The following is a 21,677-nucleotide window of genomic DNA, read 5'->3' on the forward strand; positions in this document are numbered from 1 at the left end:
CTCTGTTCGTCATGTTTGTGGTCCTGAAAAAAAACCAAAAAAAACACACACACAACCCCAAAAAACCCATCAAACTGGAATAAAACCACAGGTTAAGAAGGTGCATGTTATGTGTATGGAAAATGAGTGGATGCACTAGAGGTGTGCATTTTTTTAAAAACTCTTTCAGTGGCGTAGGCGACTTCAGTCGACGTGACAGTTCACCGATATTGGCCAAGTTTAGTCAACATTGAGGGGTTATATTAAATGGCCTTTTGTTTCTAATGACAAATAACAAAGACCTAAATCTGAACCTACATGCTGAAGAGCACAAAACATACAGCCATGTGCACAAAATATGTACCCAAGCATGCACACACATTTCAAATTTAAGCATTTGCATATATACATGTATGCTCATATATATGTATATATCTATCTAGTGTATATGTATATGTGTGTGTGTGTACCTATATATATATATATATATATATATATATATATCTTTATATTTATATATATATGTATATATGTAGAGATAGAGAGAGAGATGTAGATATATATACACACACAAAAAAATAAACAAACAGAAAAAAAGGAAAAAAATACATACTCAGCAATTTACAAAAAAAGAAAACAAGTGCTCCTGAAAGTTGTGACCTTAATCGAAATAATCAGATACTATCGAACATAAATTTATTAGTTAATTAGATATAAAAAAAAATATATAAAAAAAAAAGAATTTAAAAACATCTGGGTTATCTCTTTTCAGAATATATTCAAATGTCTTTATGAATACTTTACAACAGAATACAATCTTAATATCTGATTGTTTAATTGTATAATCCAAACTATCCTGAACCAGATTGTATTGTTGGCCTTTCTTATCATTGTTGGTATTCAAATTTAAAAAATACCAGTGTATGACAACCATTTCCTTCGGAACCCAACGTAATTCATTCACAGATGATTCATATATTTCAAGCTTATACCTTTCACTTAATTTTCAGAAACATTTGTATATTGGATCTTCTTTTACTTAATCTGCACATGTATCTTGAAAGAAGCATTGACAAATTAAGTCTAGTACACCAACTGTTTTTGTTGTACCAAATAGAATCAGTTCGGTATCAAAATCAAATGATGATGTGTTCATAATTATGTTTTCATTTTTATCTTAAAATATGTTCTAGTTATTCCCAAAAGGACCAAGAATAACAGCAGTTATAAAGAAAGTGTTGTGTCTTTTCTCGTTGTCACCGAAATTGCACCTTTCACTGTCTATAAATTATAATACCCATTTTCCTTAATATGTTGTTATTTACTAAAATTCTGTAGCAGATTTTTATTTGAAACTGTTTTAACTTTATTTCCTTCCTTCTGTTGATTTTTTAAAATTTGTTCGTTTTTTTCTGCCTCTAAGTCGATCCTGTCTTTCCTTTCTCTGTTGGGGGTCGGATTTTCGCTGGGTGCCTAAGCGCGGGTTCCATGCCTTGTGTGCCATACCACGAAGGCAGGAATCATGACGCTGGGATTGAGACTCGGCAAGAGACTCTCCCAGGCCCGGAGCTCATGATTCCTCCCGATACGGACCGCGGCGATGCGTCGTTAGACGCTGATCGCGGAGGCGACTTTCGTACCAGTAAAACGGTCTTGAAGGGGACCGTGGGGAAAGAGGTACGAGTGTCGCCTCCCGAGGTGTCCCAGCGCGAGGCAGGGAGAGGGGGGAATGGCAAGTCCTCTCCTGGCTGGGGGGACTCGCAGCTAGGCGCGAACTCCCAAGGGGAGGCCGCGCACGGCCATTAACCGAGTCCCCACTCGGAGACGGCCCTCACGGGCCCATTGTTGTTCCCCCTCCTCCCTTCTCTGTCGACCCGGGGGGGCATCTCTACTTTGCCCACCCCGGGCCAAGCCACCCCAGTCTCCCCACGGGAGGGGATTCGGGGCACGTGGCAACCTGCTCTGCTGGTCTTCCCGCTATCCGGCCGGTCTCCCCTGCTGGGGGAGGCCTGCGCGTGTCAGGCGGTTCCGGGCAGTCAGCCCGCTCGTCTGCGAGCGGAACTGACACCCAAGTCGGACCTGACCTCCCTCCGACTTGGCCAGGTTTTTCCCTTCATGGAGGTCAACGCGCCAGTGACCCTTGGGGTTCGAGTCACAGTATGGCTGGTGCCCGCGGGTAGTTACCCCCATTCTACCCGTACTGGGGTGCACCTATGGTGCACGCTGGGTTGCCGGGAGTACCAAGGGCCAGCCCCTTGTCCGCTCCCCACCCGACCCAACCCAGCACATCTCACAGGGTGACACACACAGCCCCGACAAGTGGGATCGACTTCTTGTCGGTCAGGTCGAGCTCCTCGACCAATATTGCCACTCTGTCCACAAATCGGGTCTCTGTCAACCCACAGGTGACCTCCACGGTCACAACGGCCTTCTTGTCAGGACCGATGGCGGCTGAGGGGCCCTACTCGGCCCGGGGGAGCCTGCGGTTCCCACCTGCCCAGCCCTCGGTCCTACAGTGAGATGAGTGCGTGTTTGTCCCCTCACAGCACCCGTGGGTCCCTCTTGCATCCAGGGACGCCCTCTCAAGAGGTGGCACCCACCATCCCAAGCATGGTTGGACCTACGGTCCACACGCTCCCCACCCGCTTCAGGAAGGTGGCCATGGTCCCGGCTCGGGATCGTCCCAGCTCATCCCACTGGGCTGACCACAGCTCACAGGACACCCCAGTGGGTACATCCACTTGGGATGGCACCCAGCAGGGGATGGACTGCGAACAAGAGTGGGAGCCCCTGTTTTCGGATGAGGACGAACAAGCAGATGAGCACTCTTCGCCCACATCCCAGGGGGGACAGATTGAGCCCGCGCCTCCCTAGGGACCAGCCTGAACCAAACTCGGACTTTGCCGAGCTCGAACTGACCCTCCCCAATAGGGTCACGTATGCCGAATCAGTCCCTCAGGCTACTTTGTTACCCTTGACCCTCCTTACACCATGTGACTCTAACTCCAGAACCACAAGGCGACTCAGAGTGCCAGAAATGGTGCAGGAATGGCTTAATAAGCCAACCCGCACTGTCAGGGGTGCTGCTTCCATCCCTCCTCCAGGCAGGGAGTCCCTCTCTGCCCCGGGCGCCTTTTCCCCGGGAAAGTCCCTTAAAGATTCCTCCAAGGGAGGGGTGTGGTCCTGGTACACACAGATCCACCCTGCCTACAGCGGAGCAGAGCCCTCCGCACAGGACAGGATGTTGGTCTCACAGCGCATCACCTTCCCCACTTCAGCTACCCTATCCTTTAAAACGTTAGCAGAGTGGGACAAATTGGCCCGCCGCTGCCTCCTCGAGGTTTCCACGGCGTACACCTTCGACGCGTTCCTCCACAGGGCCAATGAGCTGTGGGAACAGTGTCCGGTTAATCAGGACACGGGGTCTCCTTCCTCTGTCCCGCCTGGCCTCTTCACAGACCAGAGGTTACACGCTTTTGGCAATAGGGTAGCATCTGGTCTCACGGCAGCTGCAGACACAGCTACCAGCCTTCACTTCAGTACTGTGCTAGCGTGGCGTGATGCCATTTTCAGCCTCTCTAACATTCCTGTGGAGGAGAGGGCTGCCCTGCGGTCCGTCCCAGCACAGCAGCACTCCCTCTTCGGCCAGTTCCCGCCCCATTTTGTCAGCCACAGGGCAGAGACAAACAGGGAGGTGGCCTCATATTTGGCCCACACCTCTCATGGGCTCCAGGGTTCTATGCCATCGAAGAGACCGGCCACCAGGGCCCCTCCATATACCACGCCGCCTATGTCAAAGCAGCGTGTGCAGAATCAGTGGCAGAGGAATAGACCACCTTATGTCCGTCCAAGCCGACCAGCCATGCCCAAGGCCAGAAGGCAGCACCCCCAATGACTGGGCCCCGATTCAGCACCGCCAGTCGTTCAGCCCCTCCAAGTAGGAAACTTGTCCCGGCATGCACATCAGTGGCGTGCTCTGGGACTCAACGACGGGATTATGTCGGTGCTAGAGTCGGGGTACATGCTGTCTTGGGTGGACGACCGCCCCCCTCTAAGATCCACTCCTCCTCCTTAGGTGCCCAGCTCGACGGAGCAGGAGAGCGTCCTAGAAAAAGAGATATCGCACCCACTCCTCATGGGGCTATATCTCAACTCTCGGACCCGGGCCCCGGTTTTTACGGCTGGTTGTTGGTGATTCCAAAGGTCTTGGGAGGGGGGAGACCAGTTTTGGACTTGTCCCCCCTCAACAAATTCCTCCCCAAAATCAAATTCAAGATGGACACACAGGCACAGATTCGGGAGACCATCCAACAAGGTGATTGGCCTACCTCTATCGATCTGGAAGATGCTTATTTTCATATACTCATCCATTCGGCATCCCGTCGGTACCGGAGGTTCGTGTGGAGGGACAAGGGGTTCCAGTTCCCCGGCCCTCCCATTTGGTCTGTCCTTGCCCCTTTCCTGTTTACCAAGGTGGTGCGGGAATTGGTGTCCATCGTCCGCTCGGAATCCTTTTGTCTCTGTGTGTACCTGGACGACTGGCTTATCCTGGCCCAGTCGCAGGCCCTGTGCCTGAGTCATACGGCCAGACTTCTAGACCTTTGCTCCCAACTGGGCTTCCTCAGGGACCAGCAGATATGCGATCTGTCCCCACGTCAGTCCTTCGACTTCTTAGGGATGAGATTTGACACGCGGTCCATGATAGTCTCTCTGGCGCCAGATCACTGGGACCATCTGGCAGGTTTCCTCAGCCACTGGCGCCACTCCTCCCAAGATACAGCGCGGACACTTTCTTCCCTCTTGGGGATGATGGAGTCCACGGCACCTCTCATTCCCCTGGACAGGGTTCTCAAGCGCCCTCTCCAGAGGGCACTGAGGTTACGCCGGTCCCAGAGCACTCAGCCATGGGATACCCAGTTATGTCTGGGCGAGTGGTTCCTCGAGGTGACATCAGAGTGGTTAATCACCCCCCCTTCGGACACAGGGGGTGCCCATAGCCCCACCTACTCTTCAGGTGGCACTCTTCACAGACGCCTCCTCCCTGGGCTGGGGAGCCCACATGGACTCACTCCATGCAGCAGGGACTTGGTCCCCGGAGGAGCGCCTATGCCACATCAATGTTCTGGAACTGGAGGCAGTTCGCAGGGCTCTCCTGCACTTCATGGGGGAGGCCACGGGCAAGACTATCCGCTTGTTCACGGACAAGACGACAGTCGCATGTTATGTGAACAAATGGGGGGGAGCGCACTCGGCAGACCTCTCCATGCGGACCGAGGCTCTCCTCCGTTGGTGCCACAGCAAGGGCATTCCACTTTCAGCGAGACACTTAGCAGGAAAAACCAACATCTTGGCAGATGCTCTCAGCAGGTCCAAGAGTGTCATAAGCACAGAGTGCACCCTGGACAAGGACAGCCTTCAGTGGGTGTGGGAACAGTGGTTTCGGCCGATGATGGACCTTGTTCAACAAGAGACTTCCCACTTATACGTCTCTTCGGTTGCCGACCCAGAAGTGTGGGCAGTGGATGCTCTCTCTCTAGACTGGAGCAGTCTGATTGCCTCCGCATTTCCTCCCTTTCCAATTCTGTCCAAGGTGATACGGAAAGACAGATTGGAACACCCGCAGCTGATCCTCATTGCGCCGAAATGGCCAGCCCAGACCTGGTTTTCGGACCTTCAGTCCCTGACACATATTTCCACCCCTGGAACTTGAAACCAAATCTCATCTGCTGAGGCAGCCTCGCTCAGGCACTCCTCATTCCAATCCTCAACTGCTCCACCAGCACGCATGGCTGCTGTGCGGTCGGAACTGTCAGCATCACCATTGAAGTCCTCGACCCCTCGGTCGGCCTCTGTGTCGGCTGCGCTGACCCAGGGGTGTGCCTCCTCTCACCTCCTCTCCATAGTCACCAGAGCAAGGAGGCAGGGAATGGAGACCTTGTATGACTTTCGCTGGAAGAAATGGTTGCGGTGGTGTACAGCTCAGGGCATTCCCCCTACGAACCCTACGAGCATGCAGCTGGCCAACTTTCTGGCTCTCTGCTCCTCGGTTCTCATCCTGTCTGCTAGTTCTGTGCGAGGGTACAGGTCTGCCATCTGTACCACAATGCAATCAGCTAGGTGGTCCCGCCTTTGAAGCGGATTTCCTGCTGAGAGAGGTGGCTAGGGGTGCCCCTCTGAAGGAAGCTAGAGACCCCAGAAGAGTGCCCCTCTGGGGCTTGTTCCTGGTGCTGGATTTCATTCGAAAACAGCCCTTCCAACCATTGGGGACTATTCCTTTTGACATCCTCACCCTCAAGACCACTTTCCTTCTGTGGCTGGCCACAGGCAGTCGTAGAGGTGAGCTGCATGGTCTTAGTGGAATGCCACAAGATCTGGCCTTCCACAGAGATGGTTCCATCACTATTCGTTTCCTTCCAGAGTTTCTGGCTAAGAACCAAGACCCTGAGGTTCCTTCCCCCTCTCTGAGGGTCAGACCTTTGTCTGATATTCTTGCCCAAGATGATGCGGATAGGCACCTCTGCCCTGTTCGGTGTCTCAAATATTATTGGGATAGGTCTCGCCATAGGTGTTCTTCTCAGAGGCATCTCCTCATCTCCCTCAATGAGAATTACAAGAAAGACATCGCTGCAGGCACCATTTCCCGCTGGGTTCCCCAAGTCATTCGTAGAGCCTACTCTCATGCACACAGGGATATCAGCTGTCTTCATCCCAGAGCACACGATGTGCGGACCATAGCTACTTCGGCTGTTTTCCAGCACTCAGTGCCAACACAGCATGTCTTGGAGGCAGCCTTCTGGCGGTCTGAGAATCCCTTCAACTTCTACCTCAGGAATTTCCGTATGACCAGGGCTGACGTTTCCAAGGGGATTTCCTTTGTCGCGGCTAACACTGCCGTCTCAGTTACAAGGGCTCCCCATACGAACCAGTAGGCGTTGCCCTCCTCCATTTGCTTTAAATTCTGCATCAGTTTGACATGGTACAGTATATGACACCAAAAGGAGGAGTTTGTATTATACTCCATGTTTGGTGTTACATATACTTACCATGTCAAACTCAAATGCCCGCCCGTCCGTCCCCGCGTCTCCGCCGTGGTTCTCATGGGGCATTTTTGTTCATGGCCACGGAATGATTCAGCGCTTATAGCTTTTAGAGGCGTTTGATTGGCTGAGAGCAGGTGGGCCCGTCTTTTCACTGTTAGCCGCGCGAAGTTTGGCCAAGCAGAGCAAACCAATAGGCCTAGTTTGCATCAGTTTGACATGGTAAGTATATGTAACACCAAACATGGAGTATAATACAAACTCCTCCTTTTCCCAGTGGGTCCGTATGTTTGTGTGTTTTTTGGGTTTTTTTTCTCGTACTGTACAAATGGTTTGGTGTCAGATATTGGTTATATCAGGGAGTAAAATGTTCAAGATTCTTTTCATAGACTGGATACCAAATGCACTGCTTCTGTAAATGTTAGTCTGTGCTGTTAGTTTTTGTTGTTTTTTGTTGTTGTTTTTTTGTAACCAGTTCTTCTTCTTTCTTGTTTGTGGGTTGCAACTCCCACGCTCACTCTTAAGTACACGAGTGGGCTTTTACGTGTATGACCATTTTTACCGTACCAAGTAGGCAGCCATACTCCGTTTTCAGGGTTTTTGTAACCACTGTTTTCAAATACTGATGTCAATCGTTAGTGTTTTGGTCCTCCTTGCTGAGAAGGAGGCAGAGGGATTTATAGATAACCCCCCATTTTCTCTCTCTCTTCTTTCAGGTATTTCACTGTACCTCTGATGGCAAGGTGAGCGTGGACAACAGCCTGGAATGCTGGTCCGGTTACCACTGGGTGTACGTGGTGCCGGTGGTGGTGGGGGTGGTGGTGCTGATGGTGGTCTTCCCTGCCTGGTTGGTGTGGCGAATTCGTCACGAGGCCATGGCATCCACCGCCCAGCACCACGAGGACTTCCTGAAGCTGAAAGAGGTCGGAAGTGGGGAGGGGAGGGATAAGTGGGGGTGGGGGAAGAGGGGGTAAGGGGGGGGGGGGGGGTGTTGCAGTCTTTTCACAAGATAAAAGTGTTTCATGGCATTGCTGTGTATTTTGAAATAATTAGATTTTTATTGTATTTTATAGAAATGACAGAAAAATATTCCTTGTACAAAAACATGTGCACTGACACCACGCTTGGTGCTTTGATGACACACTTTCTCAGCTCAACTTAAATGCAGTGGATATACCATACACACGCACATATTTACACACACGCGTGCGCACACACACACACACACACACACACACACACACACACTCACTCACATTCACACTCACACACACACACTTGCTCACACTCACACACACACACACACACACACACACACACACTCGCTCACACTCTCACACACACACACACACACACACACACACTCGCTCACACTCACACACACACACTCACACACACACACACACACACACTTACACACACAAAAATCAGGCATGCATACTTGCACATACGTGCATATTTGCATTCTCAAATGTCAAATATGTGTCATCAAGGTACAGCTCCATGTATGCTTACACAATTCGCAGACATGGTCTGTTGTTCTCCTTGTACCCAAATTTGTCCGGAAGGAATGTTTGCTTATCCTCAAGCACAGAGAATATAAAAGTATCGATGGGAAATGTTATGTGTCAGATATACTCTCATCCTTAAATCTCCCATATGTACACACACACACACACACACACACACACACACACACACACACACACACACACACACCACAACACAACACAACACAACAACACAACACAACACAACACAACACAACACAACAACACAACACAACAACACAACACAACACACACAAAAATGCTTCCTGATGCAGCTAAAGTGCTTGTTTGTTTTATTTCTATTTTATCATTTTGTGTGTATGTGTGTGAAATTGTGTGTGTGTGTGTGTGTGTGTGTGTGTGTGTGTGTGTGTGTGCATGAAATGTATGTGTGTGTATATGAAATGTGTGTGTGTGTGTGAAATGTATGTGTGTGTGTGTGTATGAGTGTATGTGAAATGTGTGTGTCTGTCTGTGTGCATGAAATGTATGTGTATGTGTAGGTTGGTGTGTGAGATGTGTGTGTAGGTGTGTGTACCTGCACACATGCCCATATCCTTGTGCACTGTTATCACTCCTCTGCACTGTAGTGCTTTGTATCAGTATCAGTAACTCAAGGAGGCATCACTGCGTTCGGACAAATCCATAATTGTACAACGCTACACCACATCTGCTAAAGTAGCTGCTGAACCAACAACACGGTTGCTCTCACCCAGGTGGAGTACATGTCAGGCCTGGACGTGGTGTGGACAGTGCACGCCTTCCATCTCTTCTCCTCCTTCCGTCTGCGCGCCATCTACTACCGCCCGCTGGCCCACCTGGTCAAACTGCTGGTCCTCGTCCTGTACGCGGCCACGTTCCAGAGCATCAGGGCTCAGGCCATCAGCATGGTGGTGGTGCTGCTGCTGCTGGCCCTTCTGATTCTGGCCGTGCGGCCCTACAGGCTGACGGCCTTTAACGTGGCCATGGCCATGGGCTACTTCTGTTTGTCGGGGGATGCACTGTTCGGGGCTGTGCTCACGCAGTATGATCCCACTGAGGTGAGGGTGTGGAAGAGAAAGTATTGTGCCAGAGAATGTATTGTGCCAGAGAATGTATTGTGCCAGAGAAAGTATTGTGCCAGAGAATGTATTGTGCCAGAGGTTTTTTTGTTTGTTTGTGTTGTTTGGTTGATTGCTTGGGTCGGGTTTTTTCTTGCCTCTGTCTAGCAACACATTTGTTGGTGTAATCGGGGATGTTGCTAGGGCCTGGACATCAGTCATAGTCTGAAAGAAAGGCTAAAACTAAGGTTTGAGTGAGAAATTCAACACCCTGATTTTACTTTGCTAACTGGATACATCAAAGTCTGTTTTTCATTTCATGGATATCAGCTGCTTAATCAGTGAATGTAAGCAGGCTGCTTTGCTCAAGGCATTGGAGAAGTGGTTCGCAATGATTTTTTTTTTCCAAGCACATGTCCTCATTTTAGAAATCAAGCAGCATGACTTTTCATTTGCATCCTTCTGTATTCATACTTATCAGTTCAGTAGAGTCAAATGAAACAGTGCTTGCCATGCTCAGACATTGTATCATGGGACGCTGTGGAAAATAAAACACAATGATCAAACATGACAAAAAAACAACAACAGTAAATTGCAAAAGAGAGGCCATGTTTTACTAGGTGGAAAGAACTTACTAATATGTTTTTTGTTGTGGTTGTTGTTGTTTTGTTTTTTTTGTATTTTGTATTTCTTTTTATCACAACAGATTTCTCTGTGTTAAATTAGGGCTGCTCTCCCCAGGGAGAGCACATCGCTACACTACAGCACCACCCTTTTTTTTTTTTTTTTGTATTTTTTCCTGCGTGCTGTTTTTTTTTTTTTTTTGTTTGTTTGTTTGTTTTTCATATCTAAGTGGATTTTTCTACAGAATTTTGCAAAGAACAACCCTTTTGTTGCCATGGGTTCCTTTATGTGCGCTAAGTGCATGCTGCACATGAAACTTCAGTTTATCATCTCATCCGAATGACTAGCGTCCAGACCACCATTCAAGGTCTACTGGAGGAGGAGAAAATATCGGCAGCTGAGCTGTGATTCAAACCAGTGCGCTCAGATTCTCTCGCTTTCTAGGCAGACACGTTACCTCTAGGCCATCACTCCACATGGGTTGATCACCTATGTTAGTGTATAGCATAATCCCAGAAATATATCCAATCCAGCATTCAGAAAAACAACAACAAAACATCACACATTTCATCTCTGAATGACGGGCGCAATAGCCGAGTGGTTAAAACGTTGGACTGTCAATCTGAGTGTCCCGGGTCCGAATCACGGTGATGGCGCCTGGTGGGTAAAGGGTGGAGATTTTTTACGATCTCCCAGGTCAACATATGTGCAGACCTGCTTAGTACCTGAACCTCCTTCGTGTGTATATGCAAGCAGAAGATCAAATACGCACGTTAAAGATCCTGTAATCCATGTCAGCGTTTGGTGGGTTATGGAAACAAGAACATACCCAGCATGCACACCCCCGAAAACGGAGTATGGCTGCCTACATGGCGGGGTAAAAACAGTCATATACGTAAAAGCCCACTCGTGTGCATATGAGTGAACGCAGAAGAAGAAGAATCTCTGAATGATCATTTGCTGTCAGCACATTTTATGCAGTTTCTAAACTGACCCCAAATGGTTTGCTTTAGGACTGGAAAAGTCCAAACTTATTCATGCTCATTTGTGAGATCATGTGGGAAAGATCTGCACCAGAAATTGAATCAACATTACTTTTCAGTGACAGACATCTGACAGACAGTGGAACATGGTCCAATGGAAGCAGCCCACTAAAACATTGAAAGGATTTTTACCGGTCCTCTTTGGCAAAAACAGTTAACTCACTCGGGACGACAAGTTTTCTCCCTTGCTTTCCCCACAGACGGCCCATTTGTAATGGTTTGGAAAAAAATTACAAAAAATACAAAATACTGTGTAAGAAAATGAAACTTTCAGAACTGGTTTATTACGTGTTGAGCTGCTATTACATATAAAAAAAATCAAATTTCTCATCTTATTTTTACAGTGTTGCCATATGTAGAAAATACTGCCAATTTTTCACCCCGAATCACCATACCCATGCTCGCTTTCTGCATTAAATTCGCTTTCTTCTTCGTCATCATCCACCTCTTCAATGTCCGACCCTTCAGTTTGTAGCATTTCAAGTACTTCGGCAACCCTAAAACGTTGCCGTCACTGCCTTGTTCTCTTCACAACATTCTGAGAAGAGCCCGCTTTGCTAACAGGCTGGCACGCGAGCAGACGACCAGTCAGTGACTTTGTCAGCGTGTGTGCGAGACAGGCCACACATCCCAGGCTGACCAATCATACTGTTCGATTGTGGAGTGACCCAGAATAGTGCACTCTGCTTGGCTAATCACAAAATCACGTGTACAGCGCATGATGGAATTTTACTTTCGGAGAATGCTATTCCGTTCCGTCGTCCGAATCCGAATACGTTTTGTGTAGGAATACGTGAGCATTCCTTCGTCCTGAGAGAGTTAAGACCGTTGATTAAAAAGACCAGTACCTTTCAACTGTCATGACTCAATTGAGTTAGTAATTGTTTATCTCCTTCAGTATTTGTATCATCCTGTCTTTTTTTTTGTTTTTTGTTTTCTTTGTGATAATGTTTCCTGTCACAAAAGTTTTTATTGCTGTACTGTTGTATTACATTTTGTCACAAGAGAGTTCTCAGCGTGAAAGTCGGGCTGTTCTCCCCGAGTAGTGTGTTTTGCCTCAGTACAACACGACCCTTTTTTTTTTTTTTTTTTTTTTTTTTTTTTTTTTGTCTTTTTTTCCTGTCTAAATGTATTTGTTTTACTATCAGTGCAGATTTTTCCAACAGAATTTTTGCCAGGTACATCCCTTTTGTGGGTTCTTTCATGGGCACTGAGTCAGCAAGTGCATGTGTTGCATGTGGGGCCTTGGTTTATCATCTCTTCTAAATGACTCTTGTATTTAACAAATGCTGGTGCTGATGACAGTTAACGAATAATGCAGGTGATAATGACTGTTGTACTTGAAAATGCAGGTGCCAATGTCTGCTCTGTTTCATGAATGTAGGTGCTAGTTACTGTTGTATTTAACAAATGCGGGTGCTAATGACTTGTATTTGACGGATGCAGGTGTTAATGACTGTTATATTTCACAAATGCAGGTGCTAATAAATTGTACTTAACGAATGCAGGTGTTAATGACATATTTAATGAATGCAGGTGCTAATGACTTGTATTTGATGACTTCAGGTACTAACGACTGCTGTGTTAATGGGCTGCAGGTGCTGTCTCCCTGGCTGGTTGAGCCGTACAGCGTGGCCATTCTGATCAGCTTGAACGCCGTGCTGCTTCTGGGAACTGTCGTCGTGTTCCTCCTCTTCCTTCTGGGCTACCGCTTGTGCTGCCAAGGCCGCTGCGTCCTGGAACCTCTGTGGCCCGTCATGACCGCCTATGAGTGTGAGGTGGAGGGTGTGGAGACTCAGAAGTATCTGGCTGCCGTCCTGAGAGGCCGAGCCGTCATTGGTGAGTGAGTGGTGATGAGGGTGGTGATGAGGATGGTGATGATGATGGTGATGGTGACAAAGTGATGTTGATGATGGTGGTGTTGAGGGTGTGTTGATGATGAGGGTGATGGTGATGGTGATGATGACTATGATTGTAACAAGGTTGATGACTATGATGGTGATGAGTGTGATGGCGGATGAGGATGATTGGATTTCTGACTGATGTGTGGACGTATGACTGGGTTAACAAGTGGTGGTGGAGTTACATGAGCATAAAGAATCTGTTGTTGTTTTGTGTGTGTGTTTATTTCAATTTTTGTTACACATATATATGCTAAAAAAAAAAAAAAAAAAACAACAACAAAAAACAACCAAACATATATTACACAAAGGAAGCAAGCTTGATTTAAACTGTTGATTGCAAGCTTTATTTTCAGTAATGCAAATGACAAAAAACAAAAAAACATGCATAGAAAGCAGACAGATCGACAGACACATGATACACATATGTATGTGTGTATAAAATCTTTCTTGTATTTAACTTGTCACATCACATTGTATTGATTCACATAGAATTAGCTTGCCTTGTACCACATTATAAAACAGTGGACATTCACATGCATCTAGACATACATATCTGTATGCATACGCACAGTTCCAAATATACATGAAGGCAGAAACGTTCTGATCATGTTTAAGTGTTTCTGTTAATTGTAAGGCATGATGTGTGTCTGCAGGTGGGATGATGAGATGTATCAGATGTGTGGAGGAGGAGGAATTTTTGTTTAATGTCCCGTCACACATATCGGTGATTGAAGACAATTTATTAAAGTATTTATGAATACATCTGAGTATTATCGGTTAGAAGGGGTGGGAGATGTGGATGAATGGAGGGTTGGGGGAAACTGGGAAAATCAGATGTGTGTGTGTGCCTCTGTGTGTGTCTGTGTATGTGTATGTGTGTGTGTGTATATTTGAATGGATGCGGTTTGGTCTTTGCATGCTTCTTTGCCTGTCTGCTTCGTACTGTTTGTCTGTCTTCAGAGCCTCCCCATTTTCCACATAAACACTGGTTACAAAAGATGTCACACTCTGTCTTTCTGTCTGAGGTTTTTAAGTGTGTACATGTTTTCTGATCTCCAAGACAGGACATCAGTCTTGCTTGTAGTTGTTTGGTGCAGAAGATCTGAGGAGGGAAGTAATCCTGATCAATAAGGAACTGGTACTAAAAGTCTTTACCGTAAAGTTTGGTCTGTTGAGGGCACTGGTATATAAGCCGCACCCACTAAATTTTTTTTAAAATTGAACTTCATACACACATAAGCCGCACTGGCTTATAAGCCACAGTTATTACCGGTACCGGAACACATACCGATACTACAGGAAAGCTGTCAATACTGTAGGTTATGAAATAAACACAAGCGGAAACAACACAAAGAAAAGCAAGTGAAAATACTGCTCGTGCCACCAAAAAAAAAAAAAAAAAAAAGATCCATAATTTAGGGATAGTCACATTTATTCAACGTTGTCCTGCTCACCTTCTATCCACTGAGATCTTTGTCTTCTGTGTCCGAGTTGAAGAGAACCAGCACAGCTTCCTCTGCCATCTTGTCACTGACTTCAGCCTCACTTTCACTTGATGAACTTGAACGCAAGGTAGAGGTCGCTGCTGGTTCATCGCTTGCACTGTCGTCTTCAGTTTGAAGGATGCATCATAGGCATTACATCACTTTTTCGGCATGATGAGGGTGTGCGCTTGAGCAGAGTAGACGTGAATGCTGATCTGAAGGCTTTAATGTGTGCGGATTTGATTTTTAAAACATGAACAGTTAGCACACTAACCTGAAGCTCATCCAAAAATTTGTGGACAGAAATCATGATTTTGGTGAGTTGAAGGGCAGATAAGAATAGACGAGAATGTGACACTCCCGGGATCGTTAAAATCCTCAAATAAGCCGCATCATTGTATAAGCCACAGAGTTTGAAGCTGGGAGAAAGTCGCGGCTTATAGACCAAGCTTTACGGTACTCCATTTAATTCTGTAAAAATAAGTATCTTCATTTTCCAAATGAATAGAATTTGTGAATGTATCAGTAAATGCATATAAACTACTGGCCTTAAGCAGTAAAACACCATCCTTAGATGAGCGATTTAGAAATAAAAAGAGAGAGAGAGATGGAGGGAGAGAGAGATAGATGGAGGGAGAGAGAGAGATGGAGGGAGAGAGAGAGGGAGATGGAGGGAGAGAGATGGAGGGAGAGAGAGAGAGATGGAGGGAGAGAGAGAGATGGAGGGAGAGAGAGAGAGAGGGAGGGAGATGGAGGGAGGGAGAGAGAGAGAGAGATGGAGGGAGAGAGAGAGATGGAGGGAGAGAGAGAGAGAGAGATGGAGGGAGAGAGAGAGATGGGGCGAAAGATCATGCTTTTTATACTTCCTCATCTGTCGCATCAGAGCGGTGCCGTCGACTGCCAGCCATGTTTGCACCAGTGCATGAGATGTCGCATCAGATCCATGTCCTCAACGCCTACATGCGGGAGTCAGAGCTGATGCAAGACGGGCTCCATCCAACTTTGTGGGCCGTGCTTGATGAGATGATTGACATGTATCAAAGACTAGAACCTAAGTCTCTTTTCGGAGGTGGGTGCTGATAATGATTCCAGGTTGAACCTATGGTTTTATGCTGGATTATATTGAGATCACTGTGTGTGTGTGTGTGTGTGTGTGTGTGTGTGTGTGTGTGTGTGTGTGTGAACAAGTGTGTGTGTTCATGTGATTTGTGCTTGTGTGTTTGATGTATGTATGTGTATATCTTGTGTGTTTTTTTGTTTTGTTTATGGCATGTGTGTGTGAAAATGTGTTCACACACTTGTTCTTTCTTTCAATGTAGTTGTGCATGATATGCACGTTAAAGATCCTGTAATCCATGTCAGCGTTCAGTGGGTTATGCAAACAAGAACATACCCAGCATGCACACTCCCCAGAAAATGGAGTATGGCTGCCTGCATGACGGGGTAAAAACAGTCATACACATAAAAGCCCACTCGTGTACATATGAGTGAACATGGGATTTGGTGTCATATACTGTACCATGTCAAACTGATGCAAACTAGGCCTATCGGTTTGCTCTGCTTGGCCAAATTTCACACGGCTAACAGTGAAAAGACGAGCAGTCTTGGCCCGGTCTGCTCTCAGCCAATCAAACGCCTCTAAAAGCTATAAGCACTGAACCATTCCTTTGGCCAAGGCTCTCCACGCCATCTTGTCAGGTTTACGCTCTGTCTCGTCTTACGCTTTTTTTGGCTATTAAGCGTATTCATTTGGCCTTATTTTGCTGCATGCGGCTTGTCTGTATTGTATTCTTACATTCTGTGTACTCGATTCGACTCGGCACCCTCGATTCGTTCGTTTTTCTCTACCTCTAAGTCGATCCTGTCTTTCCTTTCTCTGTTGGGGGTCAGATTTTCGCTGGGTGCCTAAGCGCGGGTTCCATGCCTCGTGTGCCATACCACGAAGGCAGGGATCATGATGCTGGGATTGAGACTCGGCAAGAGACTGGGATTTGCAGCCCATGGAGGAAGAAGAAGAAGAAGACAGAGCTTACAGGTCATGATGCCAGTCCTCTGTCTTTATCAGGACTTCCTCATCTTGGGACTGCAATACTTTTTGTCCAGCAAAATCAATCACACCATTGATAAGCACACAAGATGTACTAGCTGCTCCCCAAACTCATATCACATTGATCTTATTTCACCATCTCTTTTTATTTGTTTTACCCCCCCACACCCCCACCCCTTGACTGTTGAAATGAAATGGTGATTCGTTTATTTATTTATAGTCTGTTCATTTAATATCATCATCTTAGATGTGGGGTGGGGGTAAAACAAATAAAAAGAGAGATAAGTGACCAGTAGACGGACCGTGGTGTTTCAGAAATGGTGCAGGAGTCAATCAGAAAGAACGCGGCTCACTTCATGACGCTGATGCCCGTGTTTGCCCAGCGTTTGGCCCAGAGGGACTATGACCTCATCCTGGTTCCCCCCCTCAAGAAACGTCTGCTGCTGAAGATGTACATCATCGGTACGGGGAACGCACAAGGCAACATAGCAAACTGATCAAAGCAAGCTAACAAACATAGCAATAACACCACCACCAACAACAATAATAGATACAATATTTTTTCCAGGTTGAACTTGCTTTAGTCACTGTCTTATTTAGCTTAAAACACATGACGATGGTTGTTATAAATGTGCAATAGGTAGGATGAATGTGCAGTATGCAGTACGAATGTTGTATACAATAGTATGCCTGATGTTAACTTTCATTTAAGTATATTTATGTTAATAATTACATTGTGATGATCATTAATTACAATTATTTTAAAGCTAATATGTGAAATGCTTTTATTTGAAACATATTATGTTTATTACTCCTGTTTATTCAAGTAATGTTTAATGATGTATCTGTGTGTGTGTGCTGATTGTCTGGTTGTGTTTTGCCACACCCAATGCAATTTATCTTGTGAGGTAATTAATTTATTCTTATTTTAATTATAATCAGTGCGCAATATAGTATGTTATGCTCACAATCATATTCAAAATAGTGTTTATTTTATTTCATTTTATTTATTTATTTATTTTTAAATATTGTCTGCAATGTGTGGAAGGAAATTATGAAACAATGTTTGTGATATTTTTACATCTGTGTCTTCGTTATAATCCTAATAACTGTTGTTGTTGTTGTTTTTACAGTGATGGTTTCCATGTTGTTTACTTGTCTATGTTGTGATAATACACCTGACCAAATTTCTCTAATTGGAGATAATAAAGTTATTCTTATCTTAGCTATTCATCATTATTAGAATGTATAAAATCTGTATCTATATCTTCTAAACTAGGTAAAGTACTTAGAATGTTTATCTATATCTTGGTAAAAGTATTATTTTAGTGTCTGAAATTCAGGAATCTATTTTACCAGTGATTTTCATGCATAGATGAAATGATATATGCCACTAGCAGCTGTTGTAACTCATTTTCAGTGGTTTTTGACTCTGTTTTTTTTTTAGGGTTATTTTTACTGAGTTTTGATGGTGAGTCAGTCACTAAACTAATATGCCGCTATCTTGCTCTTTCCGTTTGGGGTCATGCTGACCATGAAAAGGTCAACAAAAAAACTGGGTGGCTTGAGACAAGTGTTGGTTCAGGTTCATGTTGTGGGTCATTTTGCCTCATATTGCACCTCATTCTTGATCAGAAGGGTTGATTACACAAAGCATGTGATTTCTCATTGTTATGCCTCCACTGCAAAATACATGAATATTTTCATTTAAACAGATCCCAGAATTTAGGATGCTAAAATAGGACATTACCCTTTATCTATCTATGTATCTATATCTATCTATTTCTCTATCTGTCTGTCTTTTTTTTCCAATTCTTTATGGGGGTTTTTCTTATGTTTTTTCTTTAAAGGTAAACCAAAATGTCAAAATAGATATGAAGCTGATTATGAAATATGTTATCTTAAAAGATGAATGTAATATGTTTTCCTTGATAGTAATCCATCTTAACAACAAACACTATAGTAACACAGTTCAGATTGAAATGTCTACATTGATTTTTAAATGCTGCACATGCATGTATGCAATTGTTTAAAGCAAACTCTGAAGTTTAAAAATCTTGTTCTTTTTTTTCTTTTCTTTTTTTTTTGAAGTTGAGGAATGAAAGTATTAAACACTTGCATGGCGGAAAAGCAAGAAATGATTTGAGATTATTGTATAACTGGATAATATAACAGTGGTAGACACATTGTATCAAACTAGCAAGGCAAGTTGTGTGTATTTGAAAGGGAGCTAACTCCTTTCTGTGTGTATGTGTTTTTTTTTATAATTTATACATGTATATATATTTTTTATTTGTGGACACTTCAGTGTATGCAGAGTTTGGGAAGTGGTATCAAGCTACACAATTTGCATTATGAAAATAGCAGGAAACTGAAATACATTATGTTCTCACAATTAGAATAACAACAATTTTTTTTTTTTTTTTTTAATTTCCCTAGCAATGTGGCTGGACGGCAGTCGGCGCCGAAAGACCCATCACGAGCTGACGCAGAAAGTTCTCACCAGTATTTGGGAGGGGTCACCAGAGGTGGTGACTGTGGAAGGTGAGTTTTCATCATTGTTCTTCTGAATCCAGAATCGGCCTCTTCTCCCATATGAGGACACACACCGACAGATAAGCCTGCCTGCCTACTCATCCGTCAGACCGACGGGAGACTCCATCACAATTCTGTCTGCATTCAGCAACAAATTTGGCCTCACCATCAGCCTGAAGAAGACGGAAGTGATGGGACAGGGCACTGACTCCCCTCCAACAATCCACATCGGGAGACACAAGCTCACACACACACACACACACACACACACACACACACACACACACACACACACACACACACACACACAAACTCAAACACACACACACACACACATGCACACACACACACACACACACACTCAAACACACACTGAAACACACACACACACTCAAACACACACACACACACAGAGGGCAGAGAAAAAGCGAGGGGGGTGTGACTGTGTGGTTTCAGAGGAGCGGGAGTACCATGAGGACCTGTACCCAGGCACAGTGCAGGGCCCGGAGACACACACACACACACACACACACAGAGGGCAGAGAAAAAGCGAGGGGGGTGTGACTGTGTGGTTTCAGAGGAGCGGGAGTACCATGAGGACCTGTACCCAGGCACAGTGCAGGGCCCGGAGACTGAGGCTCTCTTCATGACCGGCACCCTGGACCTGGGTCGAGGTCTTTATGATCTGGAGGCTGTGAGTACAGCTTGGGGGTCTGTGTGTGTGTGTGTGTGTGTGTGTGTTTGTAAGTGTGTGTGTGTGTTTGTAAGTCAAGTCAAGTCAAGTCAAGTCAAGTCAAGAATTTATTTCATGATGGTAAATTGAATAAGCAGCAATTGCTTTTTTACATCAAGCCATCAATGAAAATAATAATAATAATAATAAAAATTAAAGAGAAGGGAAAAGAAAGAAAAGAATTGAAGAAAAAAATAGGAGAGAGAGAGAGAGAGAGAGAGAGAGAAGAAACAAGCAGATGAAGAGCTACAACAACAACAAAATGCATATATATGTATACAAGAATATTGTGATAAAGAAATACAAAATTGCATTTCCATTTCACACACACAAGTGTGTAAGTGTGTGTATCAGTGTGTGTGTATAATTTTTTCTTGATGGCGTTGTTCTGTTCAGATTTCTGTTCAGCTCAGTGAATGCATGGCTTGTATGTCACTGGTTTGTGAAGTAAAGAGATGTTATAATCAATATTCTTTTCTATAGCTGTAAAAATATATATATATATATATATTATGATTCAAATAACAAGGGGAGATCTTACTTTCTGATGATGCACATCAGAAGCACAGTCACAGGATGGAATTAATCTCCGGTGGCACCAATCATTGCATTTTCCACACAGTGTCTGCTTCCTGTTGAACATTAGCAGTTTCCCGTTGAGGAACCATCGAACAAAACACGAGTTGTACTACATTCAAAGGCCAGATTTGTGTCAGGTATCATGTCATGTACTGGCTGCTGCTTAGCCTTGGAAGGGATCATGGTTGATGTGTCTGTTCAGTGGTTTGGATTGCATGAATCCCAGCTTGTGATGTTTCACTGAAAGTGATATGTGCATCATCTTCTTCTTCTTCTGGCCAGTGGTGAGTTGCAGCTCCCTTGTGTGAGTGAGCTTCTTTTTTTCACACCGCAGTCATACTCTTTTTTCACTGGTGTGCATGCTAGGTATGTTCAAGTTTCCACAACCCACCTAACACTGACATGGATTTCAGGATTTTTAACATGCATTGTTCGACGGGCGCAGTAGCCGAGTGGTTAAAGCGTTGGACTGTCAATCTGAGGGTCCCGGGTTCGAAACACGGTGACGGCACCTGGTGGGTAAAGGATGGAGATTTTTACGATCTCCCAGGTCAACATATGTGCAGACCTGCTAGTGCCTGAACCCCCTTTGTGTGCATATGCAAGCAGAAGATCAAATACGCATGTTAAAGATCCTGTAATCCATGTCAGCATTGGTGGGTTATGGAAACAAGAACATACCCAGCATGCACACCCCCGAAAACGGAGTATGGCTGCCTACATGGTGGGGTAAAAACGGTCATACACGTAAAAGCCCACTCTTGTGCATACGAGTGAATACAGAAGAAGAAGAAGAACATGCATTGTTGATTTTCTGCATGTATATACACACAAAGGAGGCTGAAGCATTAGGAGGTCTGCATATAATGTTGACCTGGGAGATCAGAAAGATCTCCTCCCTTAATGTACCAAGTGCACTGAAAAGGATGATCAGAGAATCCAACGTTCTAGTCATACTTCCGTGTGTTTGATGATAACTGAATATTCCTATGTATGCGCATACATGCTTGTGTGCGTCTTTCAATTTATGTTGTCTACATTTTTGTTGCTATCATTATTTCGTTTTTATCTTCTTTTTTTTATACCTGATACATTTCTTGATTTAATCAACTGACATGACCT

General features: G+C 45.1%; 1 protein-coding gene across 1 annotated transcript in view; it reads left to right on the forward strand.

Moving 5' to 3' along the window:
• LOC143294718 (uncharacterized) overlaps positions 1-21,677 on the forward strand; it is a 35,789-nt gene that overhangs the window by 4,387 nt on the left and 9,725 nt on the right. Inside the window, exons 4-10 of the mRNA XM_076606138.1 lie at positions 7,733-7,939; positions 9,283-9,606; positions 12,872-13,112; positions 15,545-15,730; positions 17,024-17,170; positions 19,148-19,252; positions 19,822-19,937. Coding sequence (XP_076462253.1) covers positions 7,733-7,939; positions 9,283-9,606; positions 12,872-13,112; positions 15,545-15,730; positions 17,024-17,170; positions 19,148-19,252; positions 19,822-19,937 — 1,326 coding nt within the window. The remainder of the gene's footprint in view (positions 1-7,732; positions 7,940-9,282; positions 9,607-12,871; positions 13,113-15,544; positions 15,731-17,023; positions 17,171-19,147; positions 19,253-19,821; positions 19,938-21,677) is intronic.

Source organism: Babylonia areolata, chromosome 20 (genome assembly GCF_041734735.1).
Source record: "Babylonia areolata isolate BAREFJ2019XMU chromosome 20, ASM4173473v1, whole genome shotgun sequence".
NCBI lineage: Eukaryota > Metazoa > Mollusca > Gastropoda > Neogastropoda > Buccinidae > Babylonia > Babylonia areolata.